The following is a 16148-nucleotide window of genomic DNA, read 5'->3' as shown; positions in this document are numbered from 1 at the left end:
GAAAGAGTACTCTGAATTGTAACGTCTTAGAACAATATTGTGATGAAGTATCTCTGAGCGAACAAACTCCCTACCTGACTTGACTGCATAAGCAACCCTACAGAAGGCTCAACAGATCTTAAGCAGTCATTAAATGCCTATCTTCTGACAGTAAGGGCAAACTAGACCTTAACAAACTGGACACACAAACTCCTTTGTTACTGTGTCTTTCCAGTGATCATCTGATAGCTTAATTGGGAAAAATCCAACAGTTACAATATTTGTAGGCATTATGGGATTCCCACTGACAGCACATAGCAGTTTTTATCACCAGGTTATTTCTGCAGTTATACAAATCACAGTGGTTCATTGTGTCACACTTTTATTACCCACTAAACTAAATTTAGCTGAAATTGTTAGAGAAAAAACAACAACAAAAATGCTTGCGCTAGCACAACCAACTTGTGTTGTTTTATAGGCAGAAATGAAATCTCCTAACACTACATGAAAACCAGTAATAATACAGGAAGATGCCTAATAAGAAAACTTGCTGAAGCCATGTTGAAGCGAAGTTGTCTAGTCTGTACCCACGGACATTAATGGGAAGCTCCCATTAACTTCAGTGATGCAGTATCAGGGCCACATACTCATATAGGACTTGTCTACATAGTGTGCTAGTCCTCACTAGAGAGGTGTAAATTCTCATGCTCACTACATGTTGCATACTAACTGCCCCATGTGGCACCTGCTGCCGTGAACTATAAGTTCCCTGGTGTAATACTGCTTGAAATGGGATCACATTAACATGCACCAGGGAACTTTCGGGGTGCAGTGGCAGGGTCCACATGGGCCAATTGTTGCACAACACACTAGTGTGTACTAGAATTTACACCCCTCTAGTGCAGACTAAGGCACCATGCAGAGAAGCCCAAAGACTTGTTTGGGTTGGAAGGGAGCTTATCTAGGTCTTGTAGTCCACCTTTCTGCATTTTGGTAGCATTGATTTAATAATTACTTCAGTAACACGAGGAAAAGGATGCATTAACTGGACTTGACTAGCTCTAACAAGGGTAATTCCATAATCCCTTTTGTAGCTTGTTCCACGATTCAGTTTTTATTACAGTTAAAAAAGTTTGTCCTACATTTAAACTACACTTTTCACTGCTGCAATATAAGCTCATTATTGAAATGATCCCTATCATCTTTACTGCATCTTTTCCGTGCACATAGTTGTAGCTACTCATATAATAACAAAAAGGTGTACTTAGGTAGCTCCTTTCTTCATAAGATTTTGGAGCAGAATCCCTTTCTCCCAAAAGCTTGATGAGTATTGCTATTATCATATATATGGGGAAACTGAGGCACTGAGCGACAAAGGTCAACATAGCAAATCAGTGGCAGAGCTGAGACCTTGGGTATTTTGACTCCTGTGCTCTGTTCCCAAAATCATCGTGCCTCCTTGTCCCCGCACTTTCTCTAGCCTCAGTGTATCCAATTTTTTAAATCTTTCCTTGTAACTCTAATTTTTCCAAACCTCCTCTCATTTTTGGTTGGTCTACTATGAACTCTGAGACACATCTCAATGAGGCATTAGCGAGCAGGCTCCAAATCAGTTGACAGCCTTTTTGTCAAGGCGCATGGCAAAATTCATTGACATGTTCTACTCCTCAGCATCAGTGGGAGCATTGTGTGCCAAATGAGTGGAGAATGGAGCTCTGCAGTGCACACCGGAGAATTTTGCTTTTAATTTTTAGGTTCACATACATAAACCCTACCGTATATACTTGGCAGCAGATGCAGAGACCGTTGTTCTTTGTGAATGAATGTGTGATGTCTAACAGAGCAGGTCTTGTCATGGGTCCTCCTGTTAATACTATGCACTGAGGTCTGGAGGAAGGAAAAAAAGGGTTACATTTAACTGGGAATCTATCTATCTAACTCCAGACTGAGCCATTCACTATTTCCCTGCAAACCTTACCTGAAGTTTTTCACATGATCTTCTACAGCAGTTAATTCCAGTGCACTGTCTAGTGCATTAACATAGTAAAGAGCCTGTGCAGATGAGCCCCAATTTACCTCTGTGTGTGACAAAGAAAAACATTGCATATTAAACCATGTTTTTTTCTAAGTGGTATAACAGATGTCAGCATCGTCTTCTCAATGAGCCATAGCACACTGTATTCTATCATGCTCTCTGCCACATAAATGTTTGCGGGAGAGGGGGCATGATGCAAATACAAACATACAAATAAATCCTGCCTCATTCTTTGTTTGAAAAGCGTAGGGAATGTTCTTCCTCTGCTTAAGAGATGTTTTGCTCTCTGTTCCATTAACTCTCTTCCCTTCTCCCGCGTATCAAATGGACACCCCTGAATAAAGAAGTTGCATTTGATGTGATATTTCAGCAGAGGCAATGAAGCTGTTAGGAAGGCACATTACTAGCTCCAATGAGTTAAAAACCACATGCTTTCAAAGAAGAAAATTGAAGGTACGCTTCCTCACTTACTGAGACATGCCAGTCAACCACAAGCTTGTTTGCCTTGCTATCGAACGCATACTGTTGCAACCTCTTTATAGTGCATGGTGTCTGAGAAACAAAGAATACTGCCATGGTAAAGGAACCCTTGTATAACAATATAACATGCCATTGTCCTTTCTCCCTTCTCCTAACAGCCAACCCTTTGGATCCCCTCACCCTTCACGGGTGTGCACTGGTCATGACAATAATCCCGCTCTATTCTGGGACTAGGCTTCAGTAAGGATCCAAGTGGCAGCTCTGCATGCAAAATTCCTGGGGCTTCCTGGCACAGCTGCTGAACTCCTAATTCATATAAGGTCTTGAGGGATGCAAGGGGACAAGACGTACCTGTTTACCCCTAGACCAGTGGAAGAAAAGAAAGGAAACAGTAGTGCCCCAAGATCCTAAACATAGGATCCAAGATTTGGAGAGAGCAGAAGCTGTGTATATTGTGCCTCCTGGCAAGCTAGCCCATCAATGTTACCTAAGAGTGATTCTAAGAGCAGAAAGTAGAAGCAAGTACTCGGAGTGCATCAAAATATCTGAAATAAGATGGGGGTCAGTCCTGGGCTTGTGGCAGGGGAGAGGGCATGGAATGTTACCTTCCAAGTCAAACCTAAGGGTTGGTTCATTGTAACCCCTGCAGACTGAATGCCCTGGGCTCAGTTCATGAACCAAACTCTGCAGGGATTACACAGTCCTGCAAGTGGTCTAAGTCAGGTATCCTAGTTATGGGTATGCTATAAAAATCTAGCTCTATTTCCCAGCTGTTTTCTAAGATACTCAAGACTGTTGGTCTAGCAGAATGTGATCATTCAGCTGTATGTAATTACTTTCCAAAAGCCACATCTTTTTGCTGCTGATATCCTTGTTTCACACTTTTACTGATGTTTGGCTGAAGGAATCAGACTGGAAATAAATTATTTCTAAATTCTGTTGTCGTGCCTGTGTAAATGGGAAGTAACACCAGTTACACCAGTGTAGAACCAGCATTATATGCAACTTTTAAAATTCTGAATATGGCCTTTTTGATTTTTTCCCCCCCAAGGTAGGAAAGAATGTCTCACCTTTCTGAGTATCACTCAGCTGCCAGTAAAGAATGTAACATCTCATATGGGTAGTTAGTAGAAGTGCTCCTCTCCTGGTGGGAGGGAGAGAGAATTTCTGTGCAAATGTATTAGCTGGGAAGCTTGTTGCTTTTTCAGTCTGAGAGAGTGTCTTCACTGCAGAGTTAGCCCCAGTGATTGGAATCCAGGTCTGAGCACCTGGTTGGTCTTGCCTGCGTGTGAACAGCCACAGAGCAAAGCCCTGCCTGAGTTACTCTGTACTCTTTGGTTCTGCCTTTTCCTGTGCATGTCACTAGGACTTCTGGGGGGCATAGTCTGTGGTTCTTTGTATTGCAGTAAGCTGAGCTGGTCTAGGATTCTTTCCTGGTATTTGTTCATCCTTGTAGGCATTGGAGGACTATCAGCACTCCAGTGATATAGCCTACATCCTCATTGGAAAGTGGGTGGGTAACCAACCTGAGTGAAAGAGGAACCTAGACTGTAACCCACGCCCAGGTTGAAAGCACCACAAACTCTGGTGAGAGGGTCTTGTGTGTGTGACAGCAAGAAGGTGGTGGTGGTGGTGGTTAGGGCAACACTAAGGTAATTAGCCTAGTTAACTCTGCTGTGAAGAAATACCCTAAAATTAGTGACCATTCTGATTTAAGACTCCAAATAGGGGTGTAGTAGACGAGCCACTTCTGGATTAAAAAGCTGAAAGAACAGCTTTGTTCCTTTGCACAGGTGAGTCTGCTAAGACCAACTGAGTTAGACTGCTTGTTGCAAAAGCCTGATAAGGAGATGTGCCTTTGGGGGTAGAAAGGAGCTGTTTCCTAAAAATCTCCCTCAGAAGTTTCTCCCCAGAGGTGGTTCTAGCATAAGATGGGGCTGGTTGAGAGGACTAGATGAAAGCTGTAGCCTGAAAGGAAGGATTAGACTTTTGATCTAGGAATGGGTAACAGAGTTCATACCTCCTAAGAGCTGGAGTTTGTGATTAGGGTATCTCCTTTCTGCTTCCAAGAAGGCTGGATTAAATGTGCCATAGGGAAAGGACCTTTATTAGGGTGCCATGTTTTGGAAATTTTAAAGTAGTATTCTTGTGATTTCTTAGTTATACATTTTTATACCCATGTGTCCCAAATTCTCTACTACTTTTGGGCCTTTTCTGCACACAAAAGTTACATTGGTTTAACTTGAATCGGAAGTTACATTGGTTTAATGAAACTCATGCAAACCTCTCTGTGAATACTCTAATACCTGTTTATGCTAAATTTATATCAATTCAGATTACACCTGTATATAAGCCAGATTCAAATTGATTTCAGAGCATCTACACACAAATGTACATCTGCTTAACTGAATTGGTTTTAAATCATATCTTAAGTTAAACTGGTGCAACTTTGTGTATGAACTAGGCCTTGGGTTATCCTTGGGCTGCTTGTAATATCCACAATACAATGAGGTTTTGCCTTAAGAAATCTGTAGAATGGGATTTCTCTGTTATTCATTGTGTGCCTTCCATAGTGCCTGGGGCCTCCAATCCTCCTTATGGCAGAAGTTATGTTGAAAAAGGAATGACCATAGGGCCTAGGCAGTAGCCTTAGGAATGACTACAACGACCTCAATTAACTGCATATCATGAACAAAAAATAATAAACAACTTTTCCAGTCTCACCTGGCTTCTTGTATGTCACATAAATATAGAGGAAGAGCTCAATGGCATACGTGATGAGAGCTGCCCACCAGTTGATGACAAACATGACACCACAGCACAGCATGGCTCCAAAAAGTGACACCCACATGTTGTAATACTTGAATGCAGGTCTCCAGCCTATTTAAATGAGAATCAGAAAAATCAGAGATGGAAAAGGTGGAAGGTATATTCACACTGCCTGCAGATAGAAATGATTGTGCTGTAAAAGGGCTCTCGTAAGTATTTGATATAGTTTTGTATGCAAAAGGATGAAGACTGTGTTGAGACCTCTTGGATATTCAGACCGCTGGGGTCTCTGAAGTCTCTCCCCCTGGCTATTGCAGGATTGTTCCCTACAGTACCTCTTCAATGGCTTTGTCCAGTTGGTTTTAAACAGTCAGTGCATTTACATGCTTTTGCCAAATCATAGATTACAGAATCAGAACTGAAAATGAATTTTTCCATAACTGCAGGTAATAGGTTATTGTCTCCTTTTTGATGCATTTATATAACTCTCATTAATGTTAATGGGAATTATGCTCCAAGAGGAGAATATATCTCAATATTGTAAGTGCTCCTGCCTTTTAAACTTAGAAATCATTTGGGATCACTGAAAAAAAAATTGCAATTGACTTTAAAAAGGTATTATTCCTACTGCTCTTGAGCTGTGATATTGAATACTTCCCCTGCTAGCAATTAAAATGATGAGTCAAAGGGTGAACATCCATGGTTTGTGGGTCTCTACCAGGTGTTCTTCAGAACAGATTCTTTGGCGAGGGAAAAACACTGAAGGTGTAAGGAGGTCCCCAGTACCCTAACATGGATCACAATAATAATGATGGAATGAGAAGGCACCACTGTGAAGAAATTTACTGTCCTGTAGTCTTGCAATTAGGAACATCTATCACTGTGAATTGACAGGAGCCAAAGGAAACAAGGAAAATAAGGAGAAAAAATTGCTATAGTTTTATATGAAATGTTAAGTAGTTACAGAATCATGACTGATGCACACATGAAGAGCACAAAGGTAATTTGTACTGAGCTCTATGCAGCACAGAGCAGATCTGCATTTGTTCAGCTCTGTAGATAATTAGCAGAAGTGCTTATTTTTTCTGCCCTCTGAACAACTGGCAGCATGCAGACATGTGGGAAGGGACTTGATATATATGTTTATGCCGCCACTGTGGCTTCTTTCACACTGGAAATAGAGTGTATGTCTCTACTGTTTGAAATTAATAATTGATTTGCAGCAGCGGAAAATTGCCTTTACTGTTGGTCAAAAGGGGCATTGTTCAGATTATTCTTATTTTTGGCTGTCAACCTTTCATTCATGAAAATAAAGAGGATTACTCTGACCGTGGTGCTACAAATACACCTGGATGCTCCCCTGTTGCATATACCTGGAGAGAGGCCCTTCATCCTCTTCTCTCTCCTCCCCTGTCCAGGACTTGCAATGGTATAGACTAGTCAGGGGTCAGAGCTCAGACCAAAACATTAAGCAGAGACCTCATGGATCCCAGTCATCCATTTGGAGGGACTCTCTGCAATTTCTCTACAACACTTCTAATAGCTATGGCAGGCCCACCGTCAATGCTGCCACTGTTTTGTTGGTTCATTGCTGCTCTATGTAACCCACTATAGGGGCTGCCATTTCCAATAATAGTCTTACTATTATTAATAACTTACTACAAAATGCACTGCAGAGCTTCTGCATTTATTGGGGAGAAGATCATGCTACTTGATGTGGTTTCTTCCCTCCCCACATTCCTGGCTTACCCACTTTCCCCCAGTGGCTGATAGGCCACATGGAGTTTTGCAAAGGGGTCGGTGGAAGTGACTGTGTAGCTGGGAAAGCATCTCGTGGCAGCTTTGCATCTCGTGGCATTGTTCTGCTCCCTTCCGTACTGTGCAGTTGCAGGGAGCATAAAGCTATATATTTCCAGAGCCAAATTACAGTTTGAGAGAGAGCCATTAGTCTTAACTTGAAGAGATAAGTCACAGTCTTCAGTGGGAGCATGGTCAGGCTGCACATTGTATATCTTATTTGTTTGCAGTGTTGTTGTAGCCACGTTGGTCCCAGGATATGAGAGAGACAAGGTGGGTGAGCTAATATCTTCTGTCAGACATTTTATTTTATCTTGTATTTATTATTTCTCTTCAGGTCTGGGAAAGAAGAGCTCTGTGGAGCTCGAACGCTTCTCTCTTTCTGCAACAGACGTTGGTGCAATAAAAGATATGACCTCGCCCCTCCCCCCGCCCCCCGTCTCTATCATATAACTTACTCATTTTATAGATGCCGGAACTTTTGCTGGACAGCAGCTAAATGTTAAGTTGCCCTTTTTATGCTATTTTGATATCACAAACTATGATGCCTACAATCAGTTCATAGTGGGCCCTAAAACTAACCTGGAGATTTTGCATATGATGCATGAAAACAGGAGAAGTTAATAAGCGCGTATGAAGCCAGGAAAAAGTTGGAGATGATGGGAGCAATGGTGTTCAGTTCAGCTGCAAGAAAGAAGCATAAGTATGTACATATATATATCTTCTTACCATATGTTCCATTCTATGCATCCGAAGAAGTGGGCTGTAGCCCACAAAAGCTTATGCTCAAATAAATGTGTTAGTCTCTAAGGTGCCACAAGTACTCCTGTTCTTTTTTGGATACAGACTAACATGGCTGCTACTTTGAAACCTTAGATTTCATGTGCATGTCTTTCTGATGGCTTTGGGGTTAGACAGCTGTTTCCTCAAAATGCACTAATACTTGGATATTGGAGAAGTTCAAGTTACACCTGCAAAACCTGGGTAACTTTCCAGAGGGAGCTAATTTAGGGCCAGATTGTGAAACCCTTACTCAGATTGGGTACTACCTGACTCTACAAATGATATAAGTGACTTTAATGACGCTACTTGTAATGTAAGGGACTATTCAATGGAAAGGCATCACAATCTGGCCTTTAATTTTGGTTTAAGTTTTTTTAAAATGTAATTGAGCGGATGATGCACTTCGTAAAAGCAAAAGGGTGATGGTGAATTTATTTTCTTTGCTTTTTAAGAGGCATTCTGAAACAACACGTCACACACTTGAATTTGAAGTCTTATGAAAAATTAACTTCAAAAATTCCAGACATCCAAAACTGCTGCTAATAATGATCAAATAAGTACTAGAAAGCAATAGCGGGAATCTCCAAGGACCAGTGCTGTGAGCTTGTGTTGAAGTCAGTGGGAATTTTCAGTGTGAAAGGTTTGCAAATCAGTTTGGTTTGTATAATACTTAAAAGAGATTTGAAATGAATGCCAAATGGAAAGTGTATGAAGAAGTGTCTTAAGTGTCTGTGCTGGATTTCCTACTGTGATGAGCATGTATCTCTCCTATTGAAATCAATTGGACCTGTGGGTGCTTAGCTCTTTTGAAAATAACAACATAATGGCAGTAATAACCAACTAGCATAGTTCACTTATGTTTCCTGTTCATATTATGGGCCTGATCCTACTTCATCTGAGATAAACAAATTTTTGCCATTGCTTTCAGTGGGAAAATCAAGCCCCATACATTTTCTGATTCTACAATTTCAGTATTACCTCTGCTTCTCACTATAACTTAATACTAGCATCTCTGGAGTGGATGTTAATGTCTCACCTATTCCTTGTACAGCAAACATTTCATCAATGGATTCAGTTAAGATTCTTTTGCCCTGAGTGTTTTTTTTAAGGATTTGATAGAAGGTGGTCAATGGCCAAAATAATAAATGTTCTGGCCTTGAGCCATAGTTAGGTGGGTCAAGAGTAATGTGTGGCCAGAACTAGCTCAACCATTGGTTGGTGAGCACACCAATTAGCATCTAAGCTGAGTGTTTGATTAATGATTTAAGAACAGGATGCATTAATAACCTGTAGCAATCTAAAATGCATTCTGCACTCATTGCACTTTTTACTTTCTTGCAAAATGAAATGAATTAAAAACACATTAAATTAAATGCCAAGATGGAGTGGGATTGAATAGTAGATATTTTTATGAAAATGAATTTAAATTCTCAGTTATTTGTTTCTAAATTATAGCAGGCAATTGGAACATATATACAAACCAATCAGAATGAATGCCATAGCAATAATGAAAGTAAGAACATATCCTCGGAGTGGTTCATTGTTCTTCCCATATCCTTTAGCGAAAAAGTGGAGTGCTTTGTAGATGTTATCCTTGCAAAGAGCCTGGGAGATAAATCAGAATTTAATAGCACTTTTTGCATTAGAAAAAGTTATTTCATTCTAGGGAAAGCTGACCCAAAATGACACCATGCTCTAGTAAGAAATAATTGTATCTATCTCAGGTATTTCAAAGATGTTTATCATCATGGTATCTAAGCACTGAAGTAAGGTGATAATCAACTCCCTAGAGTACAATAGCTAAATAAAATCAGTGATGCTTAACACTCGCTCTTTCTGATACAAACACTTACCAGATAAGTCTCACAAGACCCATGAGAGGTAGCTAAATGGGGGAAACTGAGGCACAAATTAGTGACTTGTCTAAATCACACAGCAAGTCTGTAGCAGAGCTGGGATTTAAATGCAGGAACCCCACAGCTCTTGCCTCTGAATCCCATGCTCAGATCAGTAGGCCATGCCTCTTTCTGTAGTAAAATAATAAGACCTTTCTAAAATATTTTATATCACTGCTGGTAAGAAGATACAGTTCAGCTAATTACATATCTTGGGAGCAAAGTAGGGTAGAAGGAAATTAATGCTCTTTATTGTACCTGGAAAACCTTGGGTGCACTGACAAGTGAGGCTAGAGCTGACGAGAGGGTCGCAGAAAAGATTCCTGCAGTGATTAGAGGACCAAAGCCAGAAACCATGCTCATAACCTTTGGAAGCAACAAAAGTAAAGAACTGTCAGGCTCGCAAATAGGATACACTGATCCATCATAGCTATTTATATGGTCCCAATTACCAGAGTACCTTAGCACCTCATCTGTATTTATTGGCAAAATCCCCTGTGAGGTCAGGAAATAACATTCTCAGTTTACAGTTTGGAAACTGAGGCCCAGAAAGACTAAGAGCCAAATCTTTAAAGGTATTTAGATGCCTAACTCCCATTACAATCAGCATAAAACCTTAACCATGACCTCAGCAACTTTAAGGCAACATAACTTCTCAAATGTATGGAAAGTGTGGCAGTCAGGTGTGCTGATTTCTTGATATAAGAGCAGCTAAGGTCACTTAAGGCTTTTTGCTAGAGTGTCAGTTTCATGATGCAGAGGCATGGACTGCTTTTTAGTATCTTCTGGAGTGTTGGAAAGAGCTCTTGAGTGTTGTAGGCAATGTGAAAGTGGCAAGCAATGCAGGAGACTTATCTCTTTGTAGCTTATTTCTATGGTTTTCAGATTTTGAGTTAGGGGTGTGTGTCTTGATGCAGCCTTAACTGTCAGTAAACAAAGTTTGTGGGTTTATATATGTGTGTGTATCGTGGTGTGTGTGCGCTTGTATCATTTATGATTTTGCATATTATATAAATAAAACACTTTAAAACCTGGAAATTGTTCATCAGCCCATAACGACATTCCTGGGCTTTACAGCTGGAAAAGTCATAGCCAAGGGTACAGGCAGAGGATCCATTACAGTTCATTCCAGATACAACTGTGTCATTGGTGTTCCCAGTAGCATCACGTACAACACATGCAGCTGGGGAAACAACAGCATGTGATTATTTCCCTTTCTTTTGACAACAGAAGAATGTGCCCCCCATACTTTGGAGCTTAGCTGCATGGACTATGTACAAATGGCTGCTTCTATCCCACAGAGTATTGCTTTTCAGTAGGGTAAGTTCACTTCTCTGGATTGTGAACTTGGGCCAGTGGAGGAGAGGGGGACTGCCTTACTCATGGGAGTGGAACACTAGGTACTTTGGAGATCAGCAGAAAATTATCTAAATTAACTTGGAATTGATGTAGTGAAGTAAATGTTCCATCTATGGCCCCTTCTAAAACTACCAGTATTCAAAAACAATCATGTTGCCAAACAGTTTAGGGTCTGAGCATACATTTCTTGTCTAACCAAGATTCCCACTGGCTTCATAGGTTCAGATCCTCAGCTGCTGTAAATCATTGTAGCTCCATTTAAGTCAATAGAGTTGTACTGATTTACCTGGGCTGAGAATTTGATACAAAGTCTCTTTGTTACTAATGATATTTATGTTCACTCTCTTTTTGTTTGTAACCCCAGAAGAGGGAAGAAACACATTCGGGCTTGGCTACACTTGCGAGTTACAGCTCAATAAAGGAGCCCGGGCGCACTAGCTCATTACCCATACACACTGGCAAGGCACGTAGAGCGCTCTGACTCCATGGCTACAGCGCTGCTGGTACTCCACCCCGGCGAGTGGAATAACATTTGCTGTGCCCTTGCTGGAGCACCACGGTGCCACTGTGAACGAGGTGTTGCTTTACTATGCTCTGATCAGCCTCTAGAAACATCCCATAATCCCCTTAAGTCAAGTGGCCACTCTTGTCATTGTTTGGAATCGGCTGCAGGAATGCGGAAATGCCCTTTGAAAGTTCCGTTTCTGTCAGCCAGCTGCTTATCTGCTCCTAGACAAAGCAAGCCATTAGTGTGGAATGCTGTGTGTGAGAGAGAGAGAGGCGGGGGGGAGGCCGAGGAGGGTCTGCTGCTGTCTGAACTTACAAGACAGCATCCTGACATGCTCTCAGCACCCCAAAAACCCACTCTCTCTCCCCACACATATACACAACACACTTCTAGTCACACTCCACCCCACCCCACCCCCATTTGAAAAGCATGTTGCAGCCACTTGCATGCTGGGATAGCTGCCCATAATGCACCGCTCCCAATGCCGCTGCAAGTGCCGCAAATGTGGCCACTCCAGTGCGCTTGAAGCTGTCAGTGTGGACAGACTGCAGCGCTTTCCCTACTGCGCTCTATGAAGGCTGGTTTAACTCAAAGCACTCTACATCGGCAAGTGTAGCCATGCCCGAAGTGAACTTATGGAGCTCTGATATCAACAGCTTTAGCTGCTAATGTGTAAGTTTATTCAGTTTTTTCAAACATACCCAAACAAAAATGGTTTAAGGATCGCAAAATACCATTACATATGTAGCAAACCGATCTACAGACTGAACAGAAATGACCACATCCACCTCTGAAATGTAGCCCCCTCTGATGTTGAAGTGCAGCAACTGCTTAACAGAACAGCCACATTACACAGGTTTAAAGCAGACTTCACTTTCTGAATTCTGAAACTGAAATTGCAGGGGGAATGCAGGTATACAGAATGCAGTTACCAGAGTTTGAATATGGCTAGGGCAACAGCACATCTACTTTTGCATAAAGTACCAACACCCAAAAAGTTGGAAGCCTTTACTTTTCTCTCTCCTTTGAAAGGAAGTTTCCCACAGAGCCCTAGTACATGCTAGGGCACATATTCAGAGGGGAAGAGTGCCACTTACTAATTGTTTCTTGCAGCATTGTTAAAGTGGAAAGAAACCTTTATTTCTTGATCAAAGATTTATTGTACCCTTTGTAATGAGAATTTAATTGAATGTTTGTCTTACACAGATGATGCCTGCAGTGCAAGCCTGTGTTCTATCCTGTGTTTGTTTTGTTGAACTGTCATTTCCAAACTCCAGTGCCATGGGGCACCTTGTGGCCTAACATTTCTTCTTTAGGGAATTAATTGATTTATCCTGTCTTGAAATGTGAAGACTCAGAGTTTGCATGTAACTCTGACACTTGTGTGTGCAGTAATGTCAGCAGGAGAGCAGCTGGAGGCCACTTGGAGAACTTTCATGTGAAAGAGGAGCAAAATCATGAGCAGTTTGATTTGTGGTAATTCTCCTACCCTTTACTACCAAACTAGTTTGTTCTTAAGTACTGTACATGGATGGTCTTTGTTGCTAAATCATTTGGCATTGTGGAGTTTCTTTATAATGTGTAAAGAATCTCTCTACCCATATGTAAGCACACATATGCTCAAATTCTACCCAGATGCCACATAGAGATTTTTGTTTTTGCTGAATGGTTTGTTTTGTTTTTTAAATACTATAAAGCCGAAAGAGCTGTCTTACTACATAGCAAATCCTCCAGATCAAAAGTAATGATGAGGTTGAGGGTGCGTATAGAGCTCTAAAACTACTTAACTATATTAATTGTGACACAAAACAGATGTTCACTACTTACCTACACATATTGCAACTCCTAGATAGGCAACAGATGTAATCAGAATGGCCAACATTGTTCCTTTGGGTATAGCAGCTTGTGGATCCTTAAAAATTGTAATTGCAAAAATTGATGTGAGTCCTTTATGTATTTGTAAATTAAGAGTGTGTACTGTGATTATTTACAAGTTAGCAAGTTTTGGTGCTGCCACTTTGTGATATTTTAAAATAAAATATTTTAGGGAGGGAGAAATTGTTACCCATTAGATCTGTACAAGGAACTCACTCTCCAGCATGGGGATGGAGTCAGATACTTCTGTGGCACCATCCCCCTCCCCTGAATGCTGCAAAGGAGGCACTGCAGAACTCCATTTAGGGCAGGGCCACACTGTGAGACTCCCTAGCTGTACATTTAATTTAAGTCCCCTTTGCACTAACATAACAGTGGCCCTTAGTCTCCTGCTTTAAGCACTCACCCAAACCATTGTACAATTCAATTAGCCAGTAAGATTAGGGGAAATAGTCATTTTGAAAGAAAGGACACTACTATTACTGTTGGAAACTCATAATCCCCAGTTATGTCCGAAGTGAGCTCCTACCTTTCAGGTTGCTTTTACTTTTACATTAGATTATTCAGGAAAAGTCAGCTATGTGTTATTGCTGGGAGAGGCAAGTGTGTTGGGTCAGCATTTCTTCTATAAACTGTAACTGAAAACTATATCAGCACTGTTCATGCTTCTGTGGATAAAGGGCTCTAAGACATTCCATTATTAATTATGATTTTTAGGAGATTTTAATACCTTAAAAATTCTTGCAGGCAATAACTTGGTGTATACTTGTTCAGCCTAGAAAGCTATTTTTTGTTAATTTTCTTTTTAATTTTGGTTTAGTGATAATTTTATTTTATTTTTTTACTTAAAGGAGCACGAAAGGTATATTTTTACGTTTTTCAGAAATTTTTTGGATCTTTATTAAACAGATTTGTTTTTGTCAATGAAATTTAGCAAATCATTGTGTGTAATGTGGATGAATGACTTAATTATGTTAACTCTTAACATTATCAAACAAGTATTAATGTAGTAAAGTTTCACTGGGCTAAAAATCCCCAAACAAATCACTTCAGTTGCATATGAATCTTTAACCTTCAGTCATTACGGCTTTTAACATATGCCATCCCAGTGTTCATGTGACAAGTAGCGATTGTATAGGTGGGATCTTATGCTGCAATCTTAAAACACTAACTAGAAGGACATTTACTCAATATGTCATCACCCGTTCAGGGTCTGAGCAAAAGGCCTTGAAGTCTGGAAGAGACAGGCTCCACCTAACGAAGAGAGGGAAGAGCATCTTCGCAAGCAGGCTGGCTAACCTAGTGAGGAGGGCTTTAAACTAGGTTCACCGGTGGAAGGATACCAAAGCCCTGGGGGAAGTGGGATACTGGGAGGAAGCACGAGCAGGAGAGCACAAAAGGGGAGGGCTCCTGCCTCATACTGAGAAAGAGGGACGATCAGCGAGTTATCTCAAGTGCCTATACACAAATGCAAGAAGCCTGGGAAACAAGTAGGGAGAACTGGAAGTCCTGACACAGTCAAGGAATTATGATGTGACTGGAATAACAGAGACTTGGTGGGATAACTCACATGACTGGAGTACTGTCATGGATGGATATAAACTGTTCAGGAAGGACAGGCAGGGCTGAAAAGGTGGGGGAGTTGCATTGTATGTAAGAGAGCAGTATGACTGCTCAGAGCTCCAGTATGAAACTGCAGAAAAACCTGAGAGTCTCTGGATTAAGTTTAGAAGTGTGAGCAACAAGGGTGATGTCGTGGTGGGAGTCTGCTATAGACCACCGGACCAGGGGGATGAGGTGGACGAGGCTTTCTTCCGGCAACTCACAGAAATTACTAGATCGCAGGCCCTGGTTCTCATGGGAGACTTCAGTCACCCTGATATCTGCTGGAAGAGCAATACAGCGGTGCACAGACAATCCAGGAAGTTTTTGGAAAGTGTAGGGGACAATTTCCTGGTGCAAGTGCTGGAGGAACCAACTAGGGGCAGAGCTCTTCTTGACCTGCTGCTCACAAACTGGAAAGAATTAGTAGGGGAAGCAAAAGTGGATGGGAACCTGGGAGGCAGTGACCATGAGATGGTTGAGTTCAGGATCCTGACACAAGGAAGAAAGGAGAGCAGCAGAATACGGACCCTGGACTTCAGAAAAGCAGACTTTGACTCCCTCATGGAACTGATGGGCAGGATCCCCTGGGAGAATAACATGAGGGGGAAAGGAATCCAGGAGAGCTGGCTGTATTTTAAAGAATCCTTATTGAGGTTACAGGGACAAACCGTCCCGATGTGTAGAAAGAATAGTAAATATGGGAGGAGACCAGCTTGGCTTAACAGTGAACTCCTTGCTGATCTTAAACACAAAAAAGAAGCTTACAAGAAGTGGAAGATTGGACAAATGACCAGGGAGGAGTATAAAAATATTGCTCAGGCATGCAGGAGTGAAATCAGGAAGGCCAAATCACACTTGGGGTTGCAGCTAGCAAGACATGTTAAGAGTAACAAGAAGGGTTTCTTCAGGTATGTTAGCAACAAGAAGAAAGTCAAGGAAAGTGTGGGCCCCTTACTGAATGAGGGAGGCAACCTAGTGACAGAGGATGTGGAAAAAGCTAATGTACTCACTGCTTTTTTTGCCTCTGTCTTCACAAACAAGGTCAGCTCCCAAACTACTGCAC

The 16148-nt window shown here is 41.4% G+C and overlaps 1 protein-coding gene and 1 long non-coding RNA gene across 7 annotated transcripts in view; one reads left to right on the top strand and one right to left on the bottom strand.

Moving 5' to 3' along the window:
* Positions 1 to 9452, top strand: part of LOC140894954 (uncharacterized) — a 40125-nt gene extending 30673 nt beyond the window's left edge. The window contains exon 5 of the long non-coding RNA XR_012154012.2: positions 7398 to 9452. This is a non-coding gene — a long non-coding RNA (uncharacterized LOC140894954). The remainder of the gene's footprint in view (positions 1 to 7397) is intronic.
* SLC12A1 (solute carrier family 12 member 1) overlaps positions 1 to 16148 on the bottom strand; it is a 67596-nt gene that overhangs the window by 25150 nt on the left and 26298 nt on the right. For all 6 annotated transcript variants that reach the window (XM_073303910.2, XM_073303909.2, XM_073303912.2 and 3 more), the window contains 8 exons: positions 13433 to 13517; positions 10770 to 10921; positions 9997 to 10104; positions 9325 to 9448; positions 7643 to 7744; positions 5219 to 5374; positions 1958 to 2057; positions 1755 to 1866 (listed from right to left, as the gene is read on the bottom strand). In XM_073303910.2, coding sequence (XP_073160011.1) covers positions 1755 to 1866; positions 1958 to 2057; positions 5219 to 5374; positions 7643 to 7744; positions 9325 to 9448; positions 9997 to 10104; positions 10770 to 10921; positions 13433 to 13517 — 939 coding nt within the window. The remainder of the gene's footprint in view (positions 1 to 1754; positions 1867 to 1957; positions 2058 to 5218; positions 5375 to 7642; positions 7745 to 9324; positions 9449 to 9996; positions 10105 to 10769; positions 10922 to 13432; positions 13518 to 16148) is intronic.

This window comes from Lepidochelys kempii, chromosome 10 (genome assembly GCF_965140285.1).
Source record: "Lepidochelys kempii isolate rLepKem1 chromosome 10, rLepKem1.hap1, whole genome shotgun sequence".
Taxonomy (NCBI): domain Eukaryota; kingdom Metazoa; phylum Chordata; order Testudines; family Cheloniidae; genus Lepidochelys; species Lepidochelys kempii.
This window is presented reverse-complemented; position numbering and strand designations above follow the sequence as displayed.